The following is a 16,052-nucleotide window of genomic DNA, read 5'->3' on the forward strand; positions in this document are numbered from 1 at the left end:
TTGTTACGTATGGAATTATAGTAAAAATAAAGTATTCCCCTTTTTGTTGTGGACCCCCTGGAAACCTCTCAAAGCTCCCTAGGGTCCCCGGACCACACTTTGGAAACCCCAAACATAAGAAGCCCACATTAATTAAACATTTATGTCTCAGTGTGACTCAATGCTGATTTGGAAGAAGGAAGACACAAACAGTAGTGATACACACCTGTGTGGCATATTGTCTGCTTCAACAACATGGAAAGCAAAATGACAGACTTCATTCATGCATCCACTCTCATTGACATTATTTTCCTCTCAGCTGTCAGTCATCCTGTCCTGTCATCCTGTCCTGCAGACCCCGCCTCCTACGGAAATACAGGAGGTCGTCCCCACACGTGATTGATTCAGTATGGCGGAGCTGTTGGCTAAATGATTTTTACAGTACCGACGGGTCCTAAAACCCTGCCCGTGGATGCTCCTGAAGACTGGAGGGGAAATAGCCATTTGCCCTCAGGGGTGCTCAATTCAGGTAGTGTTTATTTTCTGTCTTTGTAAAAGACTAGTAAACAGTCTTCTCCTTGGCTTGGACGTGCAACCATGTCTCAAAAAGTATGTTTATCTTGTAACGTTAGGTGTCTGCGCTGTTCCTCCTCGGAGTCAAACTCAGTTAGCCTACTCCTTTCTTCTTCACTTGACTTTTTCTTTTCGTATCGTTGGCTAATTTATATTCAGCAGATGGAAAGTGTTGCCAATACAGGCATTGTGGTTCAGTATTACCAATTTGGGGTGGTTTAAAAAAACAAACAGCTGTCGACTATACGTGTTGTGCAACACCGCGCCACTTTAGCTGCTCGATTTGAGTAGGACTTTAATCCCACTGTTAAGCTAGCTATATTGTTTCAAACTCGTCTGAAACAGGATTTCATGTCGGAAAAGTGACGTTCATGGACAGCGGACGATACTATTCTCCCCAAAAAAAACAAAAAACAAAACAACTTTGCACTTTCCTTTTATGAGTGGTGCTGCAGCACAGCTCCATACGTTGTCATGTTGTTTTCCTTCCAAGTGTGAGTGAGTGAGAGTTAACAGAAGTATTGGGGAAATGTGTCACTAGTTCCAGTTCTTTTTTTGACAGTCAGGTACGTCACACGTTGAACTGTAGCCTACTAGTGCAGTAAAAGGTTGTCTCCTAGTAATGTTACCTCGGCTCAAAATTATCCTCTAACGTTACACACCTTTCTTCAAATAACAGTTATAGTACCTGTTTGGGCGCGCGTGTGTGTGTGAGAGAGACAGAGAGAGAGAGAGAAAGAAAAAGAGGAGAAAGCACTATGTGTTTGATGGAGGTTTCTGCTGAGGTTGAACCGCCGCTGCCACAGCTTTGGGTGTAAACTTGTGTCTTCATGAAGTGTAAACACAAGAGAGCAGCAGCAGGGCGACGCTGAAGTTAGTTTCCAGTTCGCAGCTTCCGATTCGGCAATTATGGAGAAAGTTAATATTATGATTCTCCGTTAGACATCCTTGTTAAAGCCTTACAGCTGTTTAAACCTACTTTCAGATTTGTGAAACGTTTATTTTATTAATGAAATTAATTCTATCTATTAGTCTAATAAGTAAGTAAAATAGTTTTTCATCTAGACCTGTTCAGAATGTGGTCTGGATGAAAAATGTAATTGTTTCTATTTTCACAAATGGAATTAAGGTTTCACAAATCAGAAACTGTGTTCTAAACAGTCTTTAGCTTCTATGGGTTAATATATTCGGCAAGTGTAGTACTGTTTTTTTTTTTTTTTTTAATCTGGACCTGCAGGTTTGATGTGGTGTAGATGGAGAGAAAAAAAGCAGTGACATTGTCCTTTTTTCTTTTGTCACAAATAGAATAAACCTTTCCTAAATCTGAAATGGAAGTCAAGGTTTGACAAGTGTAAATGTACAGTAGGGGTTTTTAAGCTAGACCTGGTCTGTGGTTGTCTGAATGAAGAAAACACAGTAAAATCAGCCTTCATTAATAAAATAAAGGGTTCACAAATCTGAAAGTGGGGTTTAAACAATGTAAAGGCTTCATTTGGATGTCTAATACCATTCACAACAATAAGTGATGCAAAAACTCAATATTTTCTCTTAACTTTCCCCTTAACTGCGGCGAATCTGAAGATAACTTTGGTGTCGGAGCAGCAGCTGTGCCTCTGCTCTAAGACTCCTTTAAGCCTTAACTAGTGGAAACTATTCCCTCAGCATTACAAGCTCTGGAGGACTGCTGTTGCTCTCTCGTAAACTCCAGGCCCCACAGGAACAAGGTCACAGCAGCCCCTCTAAAAAAAAAATTGGCTCAGGGTGCTCCTCTCAAAGGATGACTCTATGGAGAGCAGAGTCCTGTTTGAAGCAGAAGTAAAACAGGATCATCTTTGTCGGCATTGTGTCCGATATTCTTTTTTCCTTTCACCAGACCATCTCTTTGCACTGTCAGTCTGTGAAAACAGCTACATTTTAGCCATTTGTCTGTTGATGTTATACCAAGCAGTGAGTGAGAAGGGAGGGATTCAGTGTGGTTATTCATACAAGGAGGAATGTATTTGAGTCTCTCTGGCTTTTTGAAGCTATACATAGTCAGACAGACCTGTCTGACTATGTATAGCTTCAAAAAGTCCTGAAACACTGAAATGAGTTTGGTGAAAGGAGGTGTCCCTTGACCGAGAATTAATGCCCACCTTTAGACCAATCAGGTTTGAGTATTCAGCCAAGCCGTTTGTAAAATCCTACCACGTGTCAGATCAGATGCTCTTCAGAAGTAGCACGTTTGTGAAAGCCTTTCTTAGATCCAATCGCATGCTTCCAATTGCAATATCCCTTTATGGTGAAAGTTGAATCAACATTGGCACATGCTAACATTTCCTACTAGGGAAACAGAAAGCTGTGTCTGCCTTTACCCAGGACTGCAACCACTCTCTCCCATTATACCAGTTACTAACAAACATTTCTTTTCTCCAATTATAAATACGGCTTGGATACTTGTCCCGTTTCACGTGAGTTGGCTTTTCACAACTGAGATCCTCAGGTGGAGTAGTTGGTCCAAATGTTTAATGTTTATTATAATATAAAGCTCATTTAGACAGGCATTGCCCCCCCCCCCCCCTTATGTAACATGTCAGCGTTGTGGTCTTTTTACGCTACAGATGGTGGAGAGATAAATACTTCTGCCTCTTTTAACTGATTTCTCTTTGTGTGATTGTTGAATATTTGTGCAAAATTGAGTTTAGAAAGAAGCTCCTCTACTTTTGATTTTAAGGAACTGACAGTAACACCTGACATTTTAAACAGTTGGAAAAAAAATCTTACTAACACTAAATGCACACACCTAACTTGTGTAAAAAAAATTCCACTAACAACAAAAATGGATACCAAGGTACATTGAAGGATTTTTAATTTTTTTTTATCAGTTTTTCAGAGTGACTTTCTTCTAAGAAACCCTCATGGTGGCTTGAAGACCTGCAGTAAATTGAAGTAACAGCCTCATATTTTAAGTTTGCTTGTGTGTGTGTGTGTGTGCGTGTGTGTGTGTGTGTGTGTGTGTGTGTGTTCACATTTGTGAAACTAAAGTCTCTACTAATTATATCTTGTGGGATTTTGATGCACATGCATAATAGAAGACAGTAGACGGGTACCTGCAATGTTTAAAGCCAGTTTCACATAGCCAGGTATAGAAATATTTTAGGTTTATATGTAATAATCACATTTATTTTCAGTCCAAGGAGTCTTGGCATAGAAGATAGTTTCCCTTCACGCTGCTTTGCAGCATTAAAGTCTATGTCACATAGGTAAATCAATTCCATCGCCTCTTACCACTTCATTATGTCTCCAATTAAAATTCTCTTCTGTCACACCTTGTTTGAACTTTTACGTCTTCATCCTCCATCTCTCCTTGTGACAGAGAGATTCATTTAGCCTGAGATTGATTTTGCAGTGAAGTTGTTTTTAAAGCTAAAATCCATAACTTCTGATGACATAGACTCAGACTTTTGCCACTGGCATTGTTTGCCAGAAATGTATCGCGCTTACCACTCAAAGTAATGAGACTGAATAGATCAGCATAGATGGCAAGTACAACCACGGTTACTGTGTTAGACTTAATATCTCTCTATATATATATTTTTTTTTAACTGAGAGAAAGAATGAAAAGCATCACAATTTAGTGTTAAAAATACTCATCCAAAGATAGTATGGTTTACTTTCATCATGTCTAAATCAGTGAAAAAGTACAAGTTTGTTTTAGTATACAATTTTGACATTTTTAGTAAAGCCACTTACATATTGCTATTGAGATAATAATAAAAAATAAAAAAATGTATTAGGATATTACTGTTCTACTTCACTTATGATATTAAGATACCTTGCCTTTGAATCTAATCCAACTCATTAGACTGATCTGTCATGGGTCGATTTTCACATCACTACCCTCTTGTTCTTTACTTGCCCCTAAGTTTGCCTCTTGCAATCTCATTAATAAGCTAATTTAGCTCAGTTCCATCGTGCTTTGTGCCCTGACCTGACTTTCCATCTTCCGTCGATCATTTAGCACAAGCTGGCACTGAGAAAGCTTGCTTGTTTGAGGACGTTTAGTTGATGTTGTCACACTAATGGATACTAATGGGGTCGTTTAATGTCACTGTTGTGCTCAGGGACAAATGAGGTGACAGGACCTTGTCATGCACAAGTCACATTCACCCAGCAGGAATTTGTAAACTGCTTGGCAGGGTCTTCCCTTCACCCCAACTGCCATTCAACATATTATTGTGTCTTTGTTCTCAGTCCTTGTGTAGGTGTTAGTCTGTCAAATACACGCAACTTTTGATATGCCACTAATACAGTTTTAATGAAACTTGAGGAAATCAGTTGTTTCACCACAGCCTTTTAGTAACCACTTTTCTCTGCCAATCATCTAAACTAGAGATGAGCCGATACCGATCGGTATAGGGAAGTACTGGAGTTAATGCACCGATCAGATACCACATAATAAAGCCCTAAAGAAAATCTATGTTAAAGTAGTTTATTTATGTTCTTTTTCCGTTATAACTGACTGTCAAACTGGATAATGAAAGAAAGTTCTGGGGCGTTCATTGTTCATGTTTCACAAAGAGTTTAACCTGAGCCAGACCGACAACAAAGATAGAAATCATATCACATCCATACAGGGATAGTAGTATACAGCTGTTAAAACATAATAAAATATATGACACACTGGTATCGGATCGGTACTCGGTATCGGCCGATACGCAAGTTCAGGTATCAGAATCGGTATCGGGAAGCAACAAATGGTATCGGGCCATCTCTAATCTAAACCCGCGGTTCCCAAAACGTTTTTCCTTGAAGCCTCCCCCCCCCTGCCCGATAGTCTCCTAGGTGTGTTGTTTACTTTTGCTTGGCTTCATGCTCTCATTAGCTAGCTTCTCGCCACAGATGACACATGCCCAGACCTGTCTAAAACCACACCGGCACTAAAACCAAAATTAAGTCTCCAGATATAGCCTCACTGTCTTTTTCGACACTGATGAGTATCATCAGCACTTTTACGTTTCTCAGACATGTTTCATTCATAAAATAGTGATGCTCTGACCGCAGGAAAAACGAGGATGAGCTAGCTAGTTGCTCGAGTTGCCCGCTCCTAATTTGCATAAAGTTGAGGTCCAGGCTACCTCCAGCTCGACTCGCTGCCTCTCGAAACTCTTGAAATCTTTTAAAGTGACTGTTGCCAATCTAAAACGAAAACAGATTCAGTAACTGCATAGCTTATTTTTTGCCTAAAATGTATTCAGAAACACATTCTATTTTCATAAAATAAGCAAAAGTTTCCAAATAAGCTGCCATGTTGGTCTGTTTTTTAATCTGGGAGCAGACAGCTCACGAGTGAAGCGTTCCTCCAATCAGGTGAAGCCAACCGTTTTTCGGTGGGGACAAAAACATGTATCTCAGTTTTATATACAGACTTTTGCATAAATGATTTGTTATTATGATTTTAGTTAATATGTGAAAATCAAAATTTTGACAACCTCAGAGCAGACAAAGCCTTGCGCACCCCCTGTGATCTATGGCACCCGTTTGAGCGTGGCCGGACACCAGGTTGGGAACCACTGGTCTAAACCAGCAAAATGACATGGGCCATATCCAGTTTGAATTATTATTTTTTTAATTGTTTTGTTCAAGTAAACATAAAACACCAAGGTCAATGAAATTAATCATTACACAGTTACTTCACCTTTTCTCATTAGGCTTACTGTTGTGCAACTTAATACAAAAAAGGAAGTTGGATATTGGCCAGAGAGACAGAGAAGCAGTTAAAGTAGACAAGAGGAAGATTCAAGCACTAGAAGTGACACAGAGCTTTTAATGGGCAGCTATACAGAAGCTCTCAGCCTCAGCTGATGTGATTTGAGGCTTGATGATTCCTTGTGGTTACCAAATGAGTTAATGGCTGCAAATCATTCTCCCAGATTCAGACCTTTATACCTTGTTGTGCCTCACAACCCCAATAATAAACTGGTTTAGGTCCTTTGTGCTCTGCCAGTACCTTGTCCTGGTGTTGAACCCATCTAGCTCCCCAATCTCAGTTAGCAAGTATTGAAAGCGGTTGGCAGTTGGGAAAGGCATCCTTGTTAGTGGACATGTTGTGGATATCACGCTAATAGTTACTAATTAAGTCTATTAATGGCACTGTAGTGTTGGGAACGAGCTTGGTGACAGGATCCTGTGGTGCACAGGCACACTCAACCAGCAGGACTGCGCAAACCATCCCGGCACCCTACCCCCTACCGGATCATCAAACTCAATCAGGGGCCGCAATGATCCCCTGACATGTTACATTTTAATAACAAATGTAGAATTACCCACATGTTGACAGTTTAGCATTATTTTTCTCTCTTACAGATTGAAAACTGATTTTAAAGTTTTCTTTTTGGCTGTGTATGTGAGGCGTGCAAGGGCCAAAATCAATTTGAAGTTTTCAATATTGCAAACACTGTACATACTTTGGTTGTTAAGACTTAAGACAAATTAGATACATTTCCCTGCTTGCATAAAGATAGGAAAGGTGGATTTCAGTGAGATGTCCCAATCAGACAGTGCTTCAAATTGCCCCTCGGGGACAAATGAAGTCTTTTGAATTAAAGACTTCTAAGGGAAAATTGTGATCACAGTTGATATTAATAGAATCGGCCTATCCAATATCAATTGCAGATTGGATTCTTTTCCAAAAGCTGCGTTATAAGACGGTCGATATTTGACGCCGGGGGAATGCGAATGGGTTTTTGAAACTGTTGGTCCTTCCTATTGTGGTAGCGCTCCCCGTTTCTTCCACCCTGTCTCTCCCTTTGTGATCTGCTAATCAGCGGTGTGAGGTCTGTATGAGCTAGGTCTTCCTGACTTGCGAGCATCTCCCAGTGATCACAGAACAGCTTGAAAGATGAAGTGATAGGTCAGATAGCCATGTATACATATCTCAGACAAACATTGCTAGCAGGAGTTGACATTGCATTTGCTGTTGTCACTAATCCCTCTGGTCAAAGGATTTGAGGTTTATTTACCAGTTGTTTAAAAAAAGTACAATAATTTAATACATTCTACTTAGACATTATTGTAGCGGACCTTGTGCTAAATACAAAAAGTCAGGTTTTTTTGAAAATACTGCTTAGCCTACATTTGTTCCAATTGAATACAATGTCAGCGCATGCCAACATTATCTGTGTGTCTGAAAATACCCTCAGAGGGTTAAATACATGGGTATAAGAGTGGTAGTGACATTGAAAGAATGTTAGTAATAAATAAAGGGAAGTTGAGTGGGCTTTTGTCATTCACAGTACTTGGCACACTGCATGGAAAGATGCTACTTCCTGCTTTTTATTTGACTTAGAATAGTTGGCCTTTTGTTGCCAGGGTAACAACACATGGGTGTATGGTTGTCCATTAAAATCAACAGACGTGTGTGTGTGCGTGTGTGTTTTATCACTGTGTCCATTTTGTTACTGAGGCAGTTGACAGTCTGTCAAACTAAAAGACAAATCTACAGAAGCAGTGAACACTACCACGGGGAAAAAGATATGTCTAATTTCATGCCATGTAAAAACATTTTCACACTTGTCTGTTCACCATGACTACAGTTATATAATGAAGTGTTTGAAGGTTAACTTAAGATTCCACAGCTCACTTTTACTGTATATATCAACAACAGACAGGGCTAGTCCAAGTGCTTCATCATGGTATGCCATGTTCGATACCAATACTTTTAATCCCAAATCCCACATCTCTCTCCAGGGCTAGACTAGTAAAAAAATGACCTCCAATGCCTTTTACTAACCCCTTTTCCTTAACCCCAATGGAAAACATCACGAGGTCAAGGAAAGATGTGAAGGAGAATTCATAAAGACAATTGGGTGCAAGGAGAATCCGACAACACTTACACTCATGCAAGCATTGAAGCACCTTTCCTTATCACTTAGGCAATTTTACCGGCTCTTATTAAGCAGATATCTCTGTCTTGTTTTTTTTTTTTTTTTATCGGTGCACTCAAGCGAATATCAGTCAAACTGGTGTTGGTTTATTCATTTTAAGGATGACCTCTGTTTTTGTAGGTAATACATTTCAGCTTGTCTGCTGCCAGTAACTTCTACAGATGAGGCAGAGAAAATGGATTTTCAGGCATATTGTTGGTTTGAAATACTTACTCTCCATTGTGTATTTCTGCAGAGCTTCGTTGATATTTAACTGAATTTTGTTGCAGAGTTGAAAAAAGACAGGAAAAGAATCAGTTGATCATTTGTGTACCAAAGCTTTAACATGCAAAACAAGCATCCAGCAGATTCCTGTATTACAAATGTATTTTAAAGTGACTTAATTTGGAAGAATTTGTATGGGAGGCCTTTGACTTCATAGCATTTTTGGTTTTGGTGCCAGCGCTCTCTTCACCATGTTAAACACTTGCGTTATTTGCTTGCCACTATGACATATTCAGTTCTATCCGGCAATCTTACAAATAAAAGTGAAGGGCCTACAGGTGGATGCTGCTGTGTTCCGTGGCTATACTCTTAATTGTGCCCAGACCGTCAGAGCTCCGTATAAAGGAAAACAATCCCCTTGTGCCACTCGATGCCTGTGGTCCTCATCTTGTCCCCCGTTCAGCTGATTGATGTGATGTCCTGTGGTCGTAGCCGGCCTTGTTCACTTGCAAACGTGAACAAGCAGCAGACTGTGTTGTGTTACTGCTGGTCCTTTCACTTTCTCTTCTCAAACGTGTGCTCACTCGCTCCCCTCTGCCATGCTTCTCCTACTTACCCACTTTTACTCTCATGTCACCTGTGTCACGCTGACTTAAAACCTCCCCCCTTCGAAAGGAAGGTTCAGTTTGACACAGTCACGCCGTCAATTGAACCAGCGACAGCATATTGCAATATTCTGTCCCTGCCCTCTGTCAGCAGCGAGATGCAATGATTTTTCTTTCCCCCAGATTCCAGTTGATTCTTTCAATGCTAATATCGCTCACTGTAAAGACTCTGCACCTCAACCATTTTTTGCAGACAACAAAGAAAAATCAGGAACATGTCAATCAATAGCATACTGGCGGTGCTGCTAATCCCATTTGCCAGCTGAATTATTCATAGTCAATTAGGGCTGAGAGGCTGAAGCTGTCTTCATGGCACAAGTGCATTTCCAATGATTCATTTCATGAGCTACGCAAGGGGTCTCTTAATTGTTGTTTACTGCTTGCTACTCGACCACATGTTATTTTTATGCCATGGTGATTACTCCCGGCAGCGCTCAGAGTGCTTGGGAAATGAAGTCCATTATAGGGTCCTGAGAGCTGTTTTCCTGTCAAGCACCACGAAACCATTCCAGGTTCAAACTTTGCTGCACGAGAACAATAAATCTCATCCAATCTTAAGAATGGAAATGAGACACGATCAACAGGTGGTGTCTTTTATTGTTCTACAGTGCAGTTAAAAATACCTGCAGTGTTGTACAAAGACTCCTTTTTTAATAGGGTCCCTGAAGAACAGTTACAATTGCAAAGACAGTGAAATCATATGAAAGGAACATTAAAAAGCACAGCTGACCAGTGCCACAAACTGCAGGTTGATGGCGTCAGAAAAGGCGTGGTTTTGCCTGCACAATTCATTTTTAGTTTATTTCTTTGTGTGCGTGTGCGGTAAACATAGAAAGGGAGAGCGCTAAATGCCGTGAGATGCCATACGCCATACATGAGCTAGCACAGTGTCACAGCAACACACTGATGTTTGCATTCTGCTTCCCCTGCACTTCAGTGTCTTTAAAAATGTAAGATATCGTAATATTCCTCCACTTTATTTCTTTACATTAGACACTAATGAATGAGCTGGGCCTTCGTTAAATTTGCCAATTACTTCAGGGACTGTTTTTCTTCTACGATAATTTCTGATAAGTGAAGTAAGACCCTGGAGAACCCTGGCAGCAGCGTGTTTCCATGAGATTTTATTTGGCCATGCAATGCTTGCACCTTCTTTCCACTGAACTCATTCCTGTGACAGTAATTCAGTTCAACAGCTTTAAAGTGATGGCGACAGCAAAGAGACTGTGTGTATTTGAGAGCACATAGGCACTTTATTGTAGCCTCTGTGGTATTTCTAGTGACAGATTGCAGCTCTCATTACCACTTGTTTGTGTTCAGCTCTGTTGACACCTGTTGGTGGACAGAGGTGAGTTTTAGCTTCTGCCTGTTAGCGTTGAATAGCCAGAGGCTTCCCTTTTTAAGTGTGTGTGTTTACATATGGTTTGCGGTTTCGATTGTATCTCACACACACACACACACACACACACACACACACACACACACACACACACACACACACACACACACACACACACACACACCAGACAGTATGAGAGGTTTTCTTCCTCTTTCTCTTCTGCTAATGACTCTGAAGTAAGTCTTACTCCGATTCTCCATCAGGCGCGTCTGTGCTGCATCCGGTTTTGTTCCATCGTCCGCCACGCGCCATACCAGAAGTGGAGCGTCTTGCTGCTCAACTCACAGATTTTATTGTCTCTACAAGTACAGAACAATCTCGTGTTTGTTAAGCTATTCATATCTACCTTCCACTCCAAGCACTCCTGTTATTAAACTCCATGCCTTCTATTTTCTGGTGTTGTCCTTAAAAAGAAAGATCTGTTATGTCGTAGCCTATTATGTTTTTCCACCTCCAAGATGAATCTCTCGTTGTCCGTGGTGTTGTAAAGGAGACATATAAGATATTGGGGGGTGTCTTATGGTAAATTGACTGGATACTCTCGCTGTTTCACTTCCTGCCAGGCTGTCCAAACCGCCCGCGGCTCGCGCGAAAATAGACCTGGCGCGTATCTTTAGCGGAGAGCCCTTCACGCACGCTTCTGGGACGCATCGTGGCGCCGCTGGTGGAATATCAAGCATTGACTTGAATGGCAGCAATTGCTCGCGGGGGTCGCAGCACCTCCGGAACACAGCAACTCAGTTGCGTTGCGGCTGCGTGGAGTTTTCTATGTCTTTGCACACCAGAAACGCTGCTGCTAGCCTTGGCTGTACACAACATTGATTTACTGCACTCAAGCCGTAGTATACTTCATGTTAAACATAAATATATACTGATTTGATTACAGCAAAGACAACGTCGGCAGTATTGACGGCAAAATAGGCTACAGAATATTTCGTTCTGTATTGACAGGTGCAATATTTGAAAATATTATTTATATATATATATATATATATATATATATATATATATATATTTTTTTTTTTTTTTTTTGTCATTTATTAAATGTATTCATGTCAAAATGACATATAAACATCTTTTCCTGTTCTATTTTGCCTGGAAACGCTTCCAACACGCTTGCGTGTCGCTTGAAAAATAGGCGTCGGTCCTATTTCTAGCATGCACTCGTTTTCGGCGCGGCTCGACCCGCTACTACAGTCAACGGCTAACTAGCATGTACGTTCTGCACTTGCGTTAGAGGAAATAACTCTCCATGCCAGCAGGCGGCAGTAATCTATTCCTTATTTAAAAAGGGAAACCGGTTATACAAACCGTTACTATGAGACATGCAACAAGACAGCGTTTGCATGTTGCATTTCATTTACAGGGAAGAGCCTGACTTTCACAGCTGACCATGCAAGCTGTGGAAGTAAAGATCTAGTAATGTCATTAGAAGCTTAGAAATGTTGAAACTCTTGGAAAGCTTTTTCAATTGGGTTTATAGCTGTGCCAGAATTAGTTAATTAGTTTCTCAAGAACATTAGTTTATGTTTGTAGCATTTGGATTTCGCTGTTAGACCACATTCAAATACTTTGCCTGACTGGGTGTGGTAACAGCACAGACAGTGACTTGCAGTGCTAGCAGTTACATTTCAATTATGTAAACAAGCTGTGATTGTAGTAAATCCAGATGGTCCAAACGAAACCATATTTATTTGATAAAAACTTGTACTTGGAGAAAACAAGGGCTGTTTATCATCACTTCTTTTTTTCTCTTGCCCACAATAAACCACATTTTTTTATTAACAACAGAGGTAATACTTGTAATGAGTTTCAACATATTTACTGTACTCATAATAATAAAACAATTTTCCCAATTGTTGTCGTTGGCTGTGACTGATACTGGACTCCTGTGGCTGGCAGGGATTTATGCATATGCATATAGGGTCATAGAGACAAAGTTTATTATGAAACACAGGGTATCATCAGTTTCTTTGAAGGCTGGTGACCTGCAGGGGTCCGTTTCAGAAAGCAGGTTTAGTGAAAACTCTGAGTTTGTGAACCCTGAGATGAGGGAAACTCTGGGTTTTCTGTTTCAGAAAGGGAGGTTATATATAGAGTCAGTTACTATGGTAACTGAGCCTGTGAACCTAACCTGGTCGGGAGCAGGTTTTCATCAATAAACCTTGAGTTTCTCTCAGTCTCCTCCCGCTCTTTCATTCATTCATTCATTCAGTCTGTATCAGGTGCATTTTAGCGCAGTTTGTTATCTGCATGAATAAAAAAACAGGGTTGGTTTATTAACTGTGTTAGGCAGACTATAAAACGTTTTTTTTCTCAAAACATGGCATATCCTTTTATGGACGATCCCGTTGATGAAGAAGCTGTATTACTCCGCAGGGAGTTAAACATAAGTAGGGAGATGATATTGAGGCCCCGACTATAGACGCATTTAAATTTCCAGATAACTACCTATTTGAGTGGTATCGTTTTTCTTCCCAGTCTATCAGTTATGTAGCCTACATAACCTTATCTGTCCTCATATCACTAACGTCACCCATCGTGGACATGCTCTACATCCCAGCAGATTATTTGTGTCACATTATTTTTTTTTTGCAAACGGCAGTTTTCTTTACATGGTGATGCGGAACATTTTAGTAAAGCCACTAGAGCAAAGCGCCGTCAGAAGAATGTGACTCGCTCTGAAATGTGTTTTAAACGTTTTTGTAGTGTTCCCTGGACACAAACCAGTAAGAGCCATTAAAAAGGAGTTCCACAGTATTGCAGGTGAATGATGTAAACCCTTAAAATAAAAGATTATGAATTATAATTCTGGTAATGATGGTGCTGCAGCCTCAGAATGGATTAGTAGGCCTAGGACTTTTTCGCCCGCAGTATTGCACCTAAATGAAATAGATTATGGGTTCAGTACCATTTCACCAGTAATATCATACCTATGATTAAATATGAAATTAATTACTACTATATATTGGAACTTACGCATTTACTCTTGCAGCAATTTTCTCCCACGCATATTCTCTCTCTTTTGCAGCAGCCGCTGTGTTGCTTTTTTAACGAAATACATGTTCAAACTCGCTGTATATGCTCATGAGTATTTCCGTTTGTGGTTGTTACCATGGTGAATCGTAGTATCATGGCTCCATTCATGCTGCCTTTTTATAGTGGTGGTGCACATGCTTTAACTCTGAGTGAACCTACTCTGAGTGGGTTGAACCAACTCTAATCAGCTGTTCTGAAACCCATCTCGGTGTCAATCAACTCAGAGTTCAGGGTTAGACTCCAGAAACGGGCCCCTGGTCTTTGATCCCCTCTGGCCTTTTAAAGTACCGCACATGACCTCAGGTAAACACAGAGAAGTTTTGGCTCAATAACTGCAGGGAGGAAATACAAAGTCTACAGGACACCAAGTCCTGATTTAGAATATGGTCCTGTATGTTTGTTTTGAATTGGCATATGAGCTTCTATCTGGAATTCCCCATGCGTATGAAAACACTTATTTTTTTTTTTTTTTGCATCCACCTCTCACAGCCTGACTGGAAGGAATCCTGTCACAACACACCACTGAGGTCTCCACCTGTGGCTCGGTGTGATGAAGCCTTGAGAAACAACTGCTCTCTGTCCCTCTTTGGCCTGGCGCCTCCACCTGGCAGCACCAGCTTGCCTGGGAAATACATGGTGGTCACTGCCGCCACCACGGAGATGCACTGACAGCCTCACTGCTCACCTCTCCGCCCCTGTCAAGTCTGCCTGGCAACAACAACCATAACCATGAGCTCTCACAGTCGATCAGGTAAGATGTGAAAACATTTAGAATTTCACAAGCTCTTGTGCTTTTCTGTGCACGTGTAGTGTGTAGTTTGTAGCTTTGACTGGTTGTTGAACGTCAAAAAGTAACGTTACCTGAAAACAGCGTGTGGTTTCTTTTTAGCATCTCACATGACACTTTCAGTCACTATGACCACTACTACGTTCAGAAACATTGTGCCAAAATATGATCAATAACGTTGCTGTCAACGGGCTTATCTGCTAATGTTAGCTACCGACCGTTACCTTGAAACCATCCAGCAAATAGACTGTACCATAGGGTGCCGTTACCTGAAACTGGTGATTTAAAGCGTAACTCTCGCCAAAATGCAACCTAGGGTCTTTTTGTGAATGTACCCAGGTCAAACTTTCATTTAAAAGCATATTTAGGACGGAATCGCCACTTTTAAGATTTACCGTATTTCGTTTTTCAGTCAAATGGCCTTTTGAATGGGAGTGCTAGGGGCACTTTTATGCTAGCCTCAAAATAGTTATTTTTAAACCACTAAGAAGACTCGACACAACATGAAACTTTGCTTGAGTATCGCCAGGGGCTCTACACCTTAACGAAAGCATTGACAACATTGTTTGTGTACCCAGAGTTTACTAAAAAAGGTTTTGAGCAACTCACGTTAGCAGTTGTTGTTTACGCTATCCGCCATTTTCCCAGTCAAAAATAGGTGATCTCTGAATGCGAATGAACGGACTCCATAGGAGGAAATGTCATTCCTATATGAGGCTCCTTTTTCAACTACAAGGTCAATATTGTGTTTCACTAATGACAAAACAACAAATTATCCGTGCATTTATATGGAACTAAGCTTTAGGAGCTTTCCATCTTTACCCTCCTCCCTCGACTATTTTTGACTGGCTCGATAGACGGCGACTGGAAACAACAGCTACAGTGAGTTGCTCAAAACCTTTCTTTTTAGTAAACTCTGGGTACACAAACAATGTTGTCAATGCTTTTGTTAAGGTGTAGAGCCCCTGGTGATACTTAGAGCAAAGTTTCATGTTGTGTCGAGCCTTCTTAGTGTTTTAAAAATAGCTATTTTGAGGCTAGCATAAAAGTGCCCCTAGCACTCCCATTCAAAAGGCCATTTGACCGAAAAAGGAAAATACGGTAAATCTTAAAAGTGGCGATTCCATCCTAAATATGCTTTTAAACTAAAGTTTGACTCGGGTACATTCACAAAAAGACCCTAGGTTGCATTTTGGCAAGAGTTACGCTTTAAGATTGAGTGACAAGTAGTACTTGCCCTATTGTTTATTTGGTTGCCATGACTTTGCGAGTGATGACGTCCTGTCACTGTTCCAGTTGCTTACCCTCAAAGGGGAGAGAGAGCGGATGACAGTTCGCTTGAGTTCAGTAGAGCAGACGGCTCTGCAGAGTCGTGTAATTACGACTTCATGACTTTTCATAAACAGCTGAAGGAGCGGCGGTGCGCGGTGTACATAGCGGAAACCCAGTTGTGCGTCTGCCCTATTTCTGATACCGTGGCG

At 40.8% G+C, this 16,052-nt stretch overlaps 1 protein-coding gene across 3 annotated transcripts in view; it reads left to right on the forward strand.

Annotated features, from left to right (window-relative positions):
• The first annotated feature begins 344 nt into the window (after positions 1–344).
• hdac4 (histone deacetylase 4) overlaps positions 345–16,052 on the forward strand; it is a 136,753-nt gene continuing 121,045 nt past the window's right edge. For all 3 annotated transcript variants that reach the window (XM_036004143.1, XM_031291491.2, XM_036004144.1), the window contains exons 1-2: positions 345–508; positions 14,274–14,535. In XM_036004143.1, the coding sequence (XP_035860036.1) occupies positions 14,514–14,535 (22 nt within the window). In that variant the 5' untranslated portion in view covers positions 345–508; positions 14,274–14,513. The remainder of the gene's footprint in view (positions 509–14,273; positions 14,536–16,052) is intronic.

The sequence above is a fragment of the Sander lucioperca genome, chromosome 8 (genome assembly GCF_008315115.2).
Source record: "Sander lucioperca isolate FBNREF2018 chromosome 8, SLUC_FBN_1.2, whole genome shotgun sequence".
Classification (NCBI taxonomy): Eukaryota; Metazoa; Chordata; class Actinopteri; order Perciformes; family Percidae; genus Sander; species Sander lucioperca.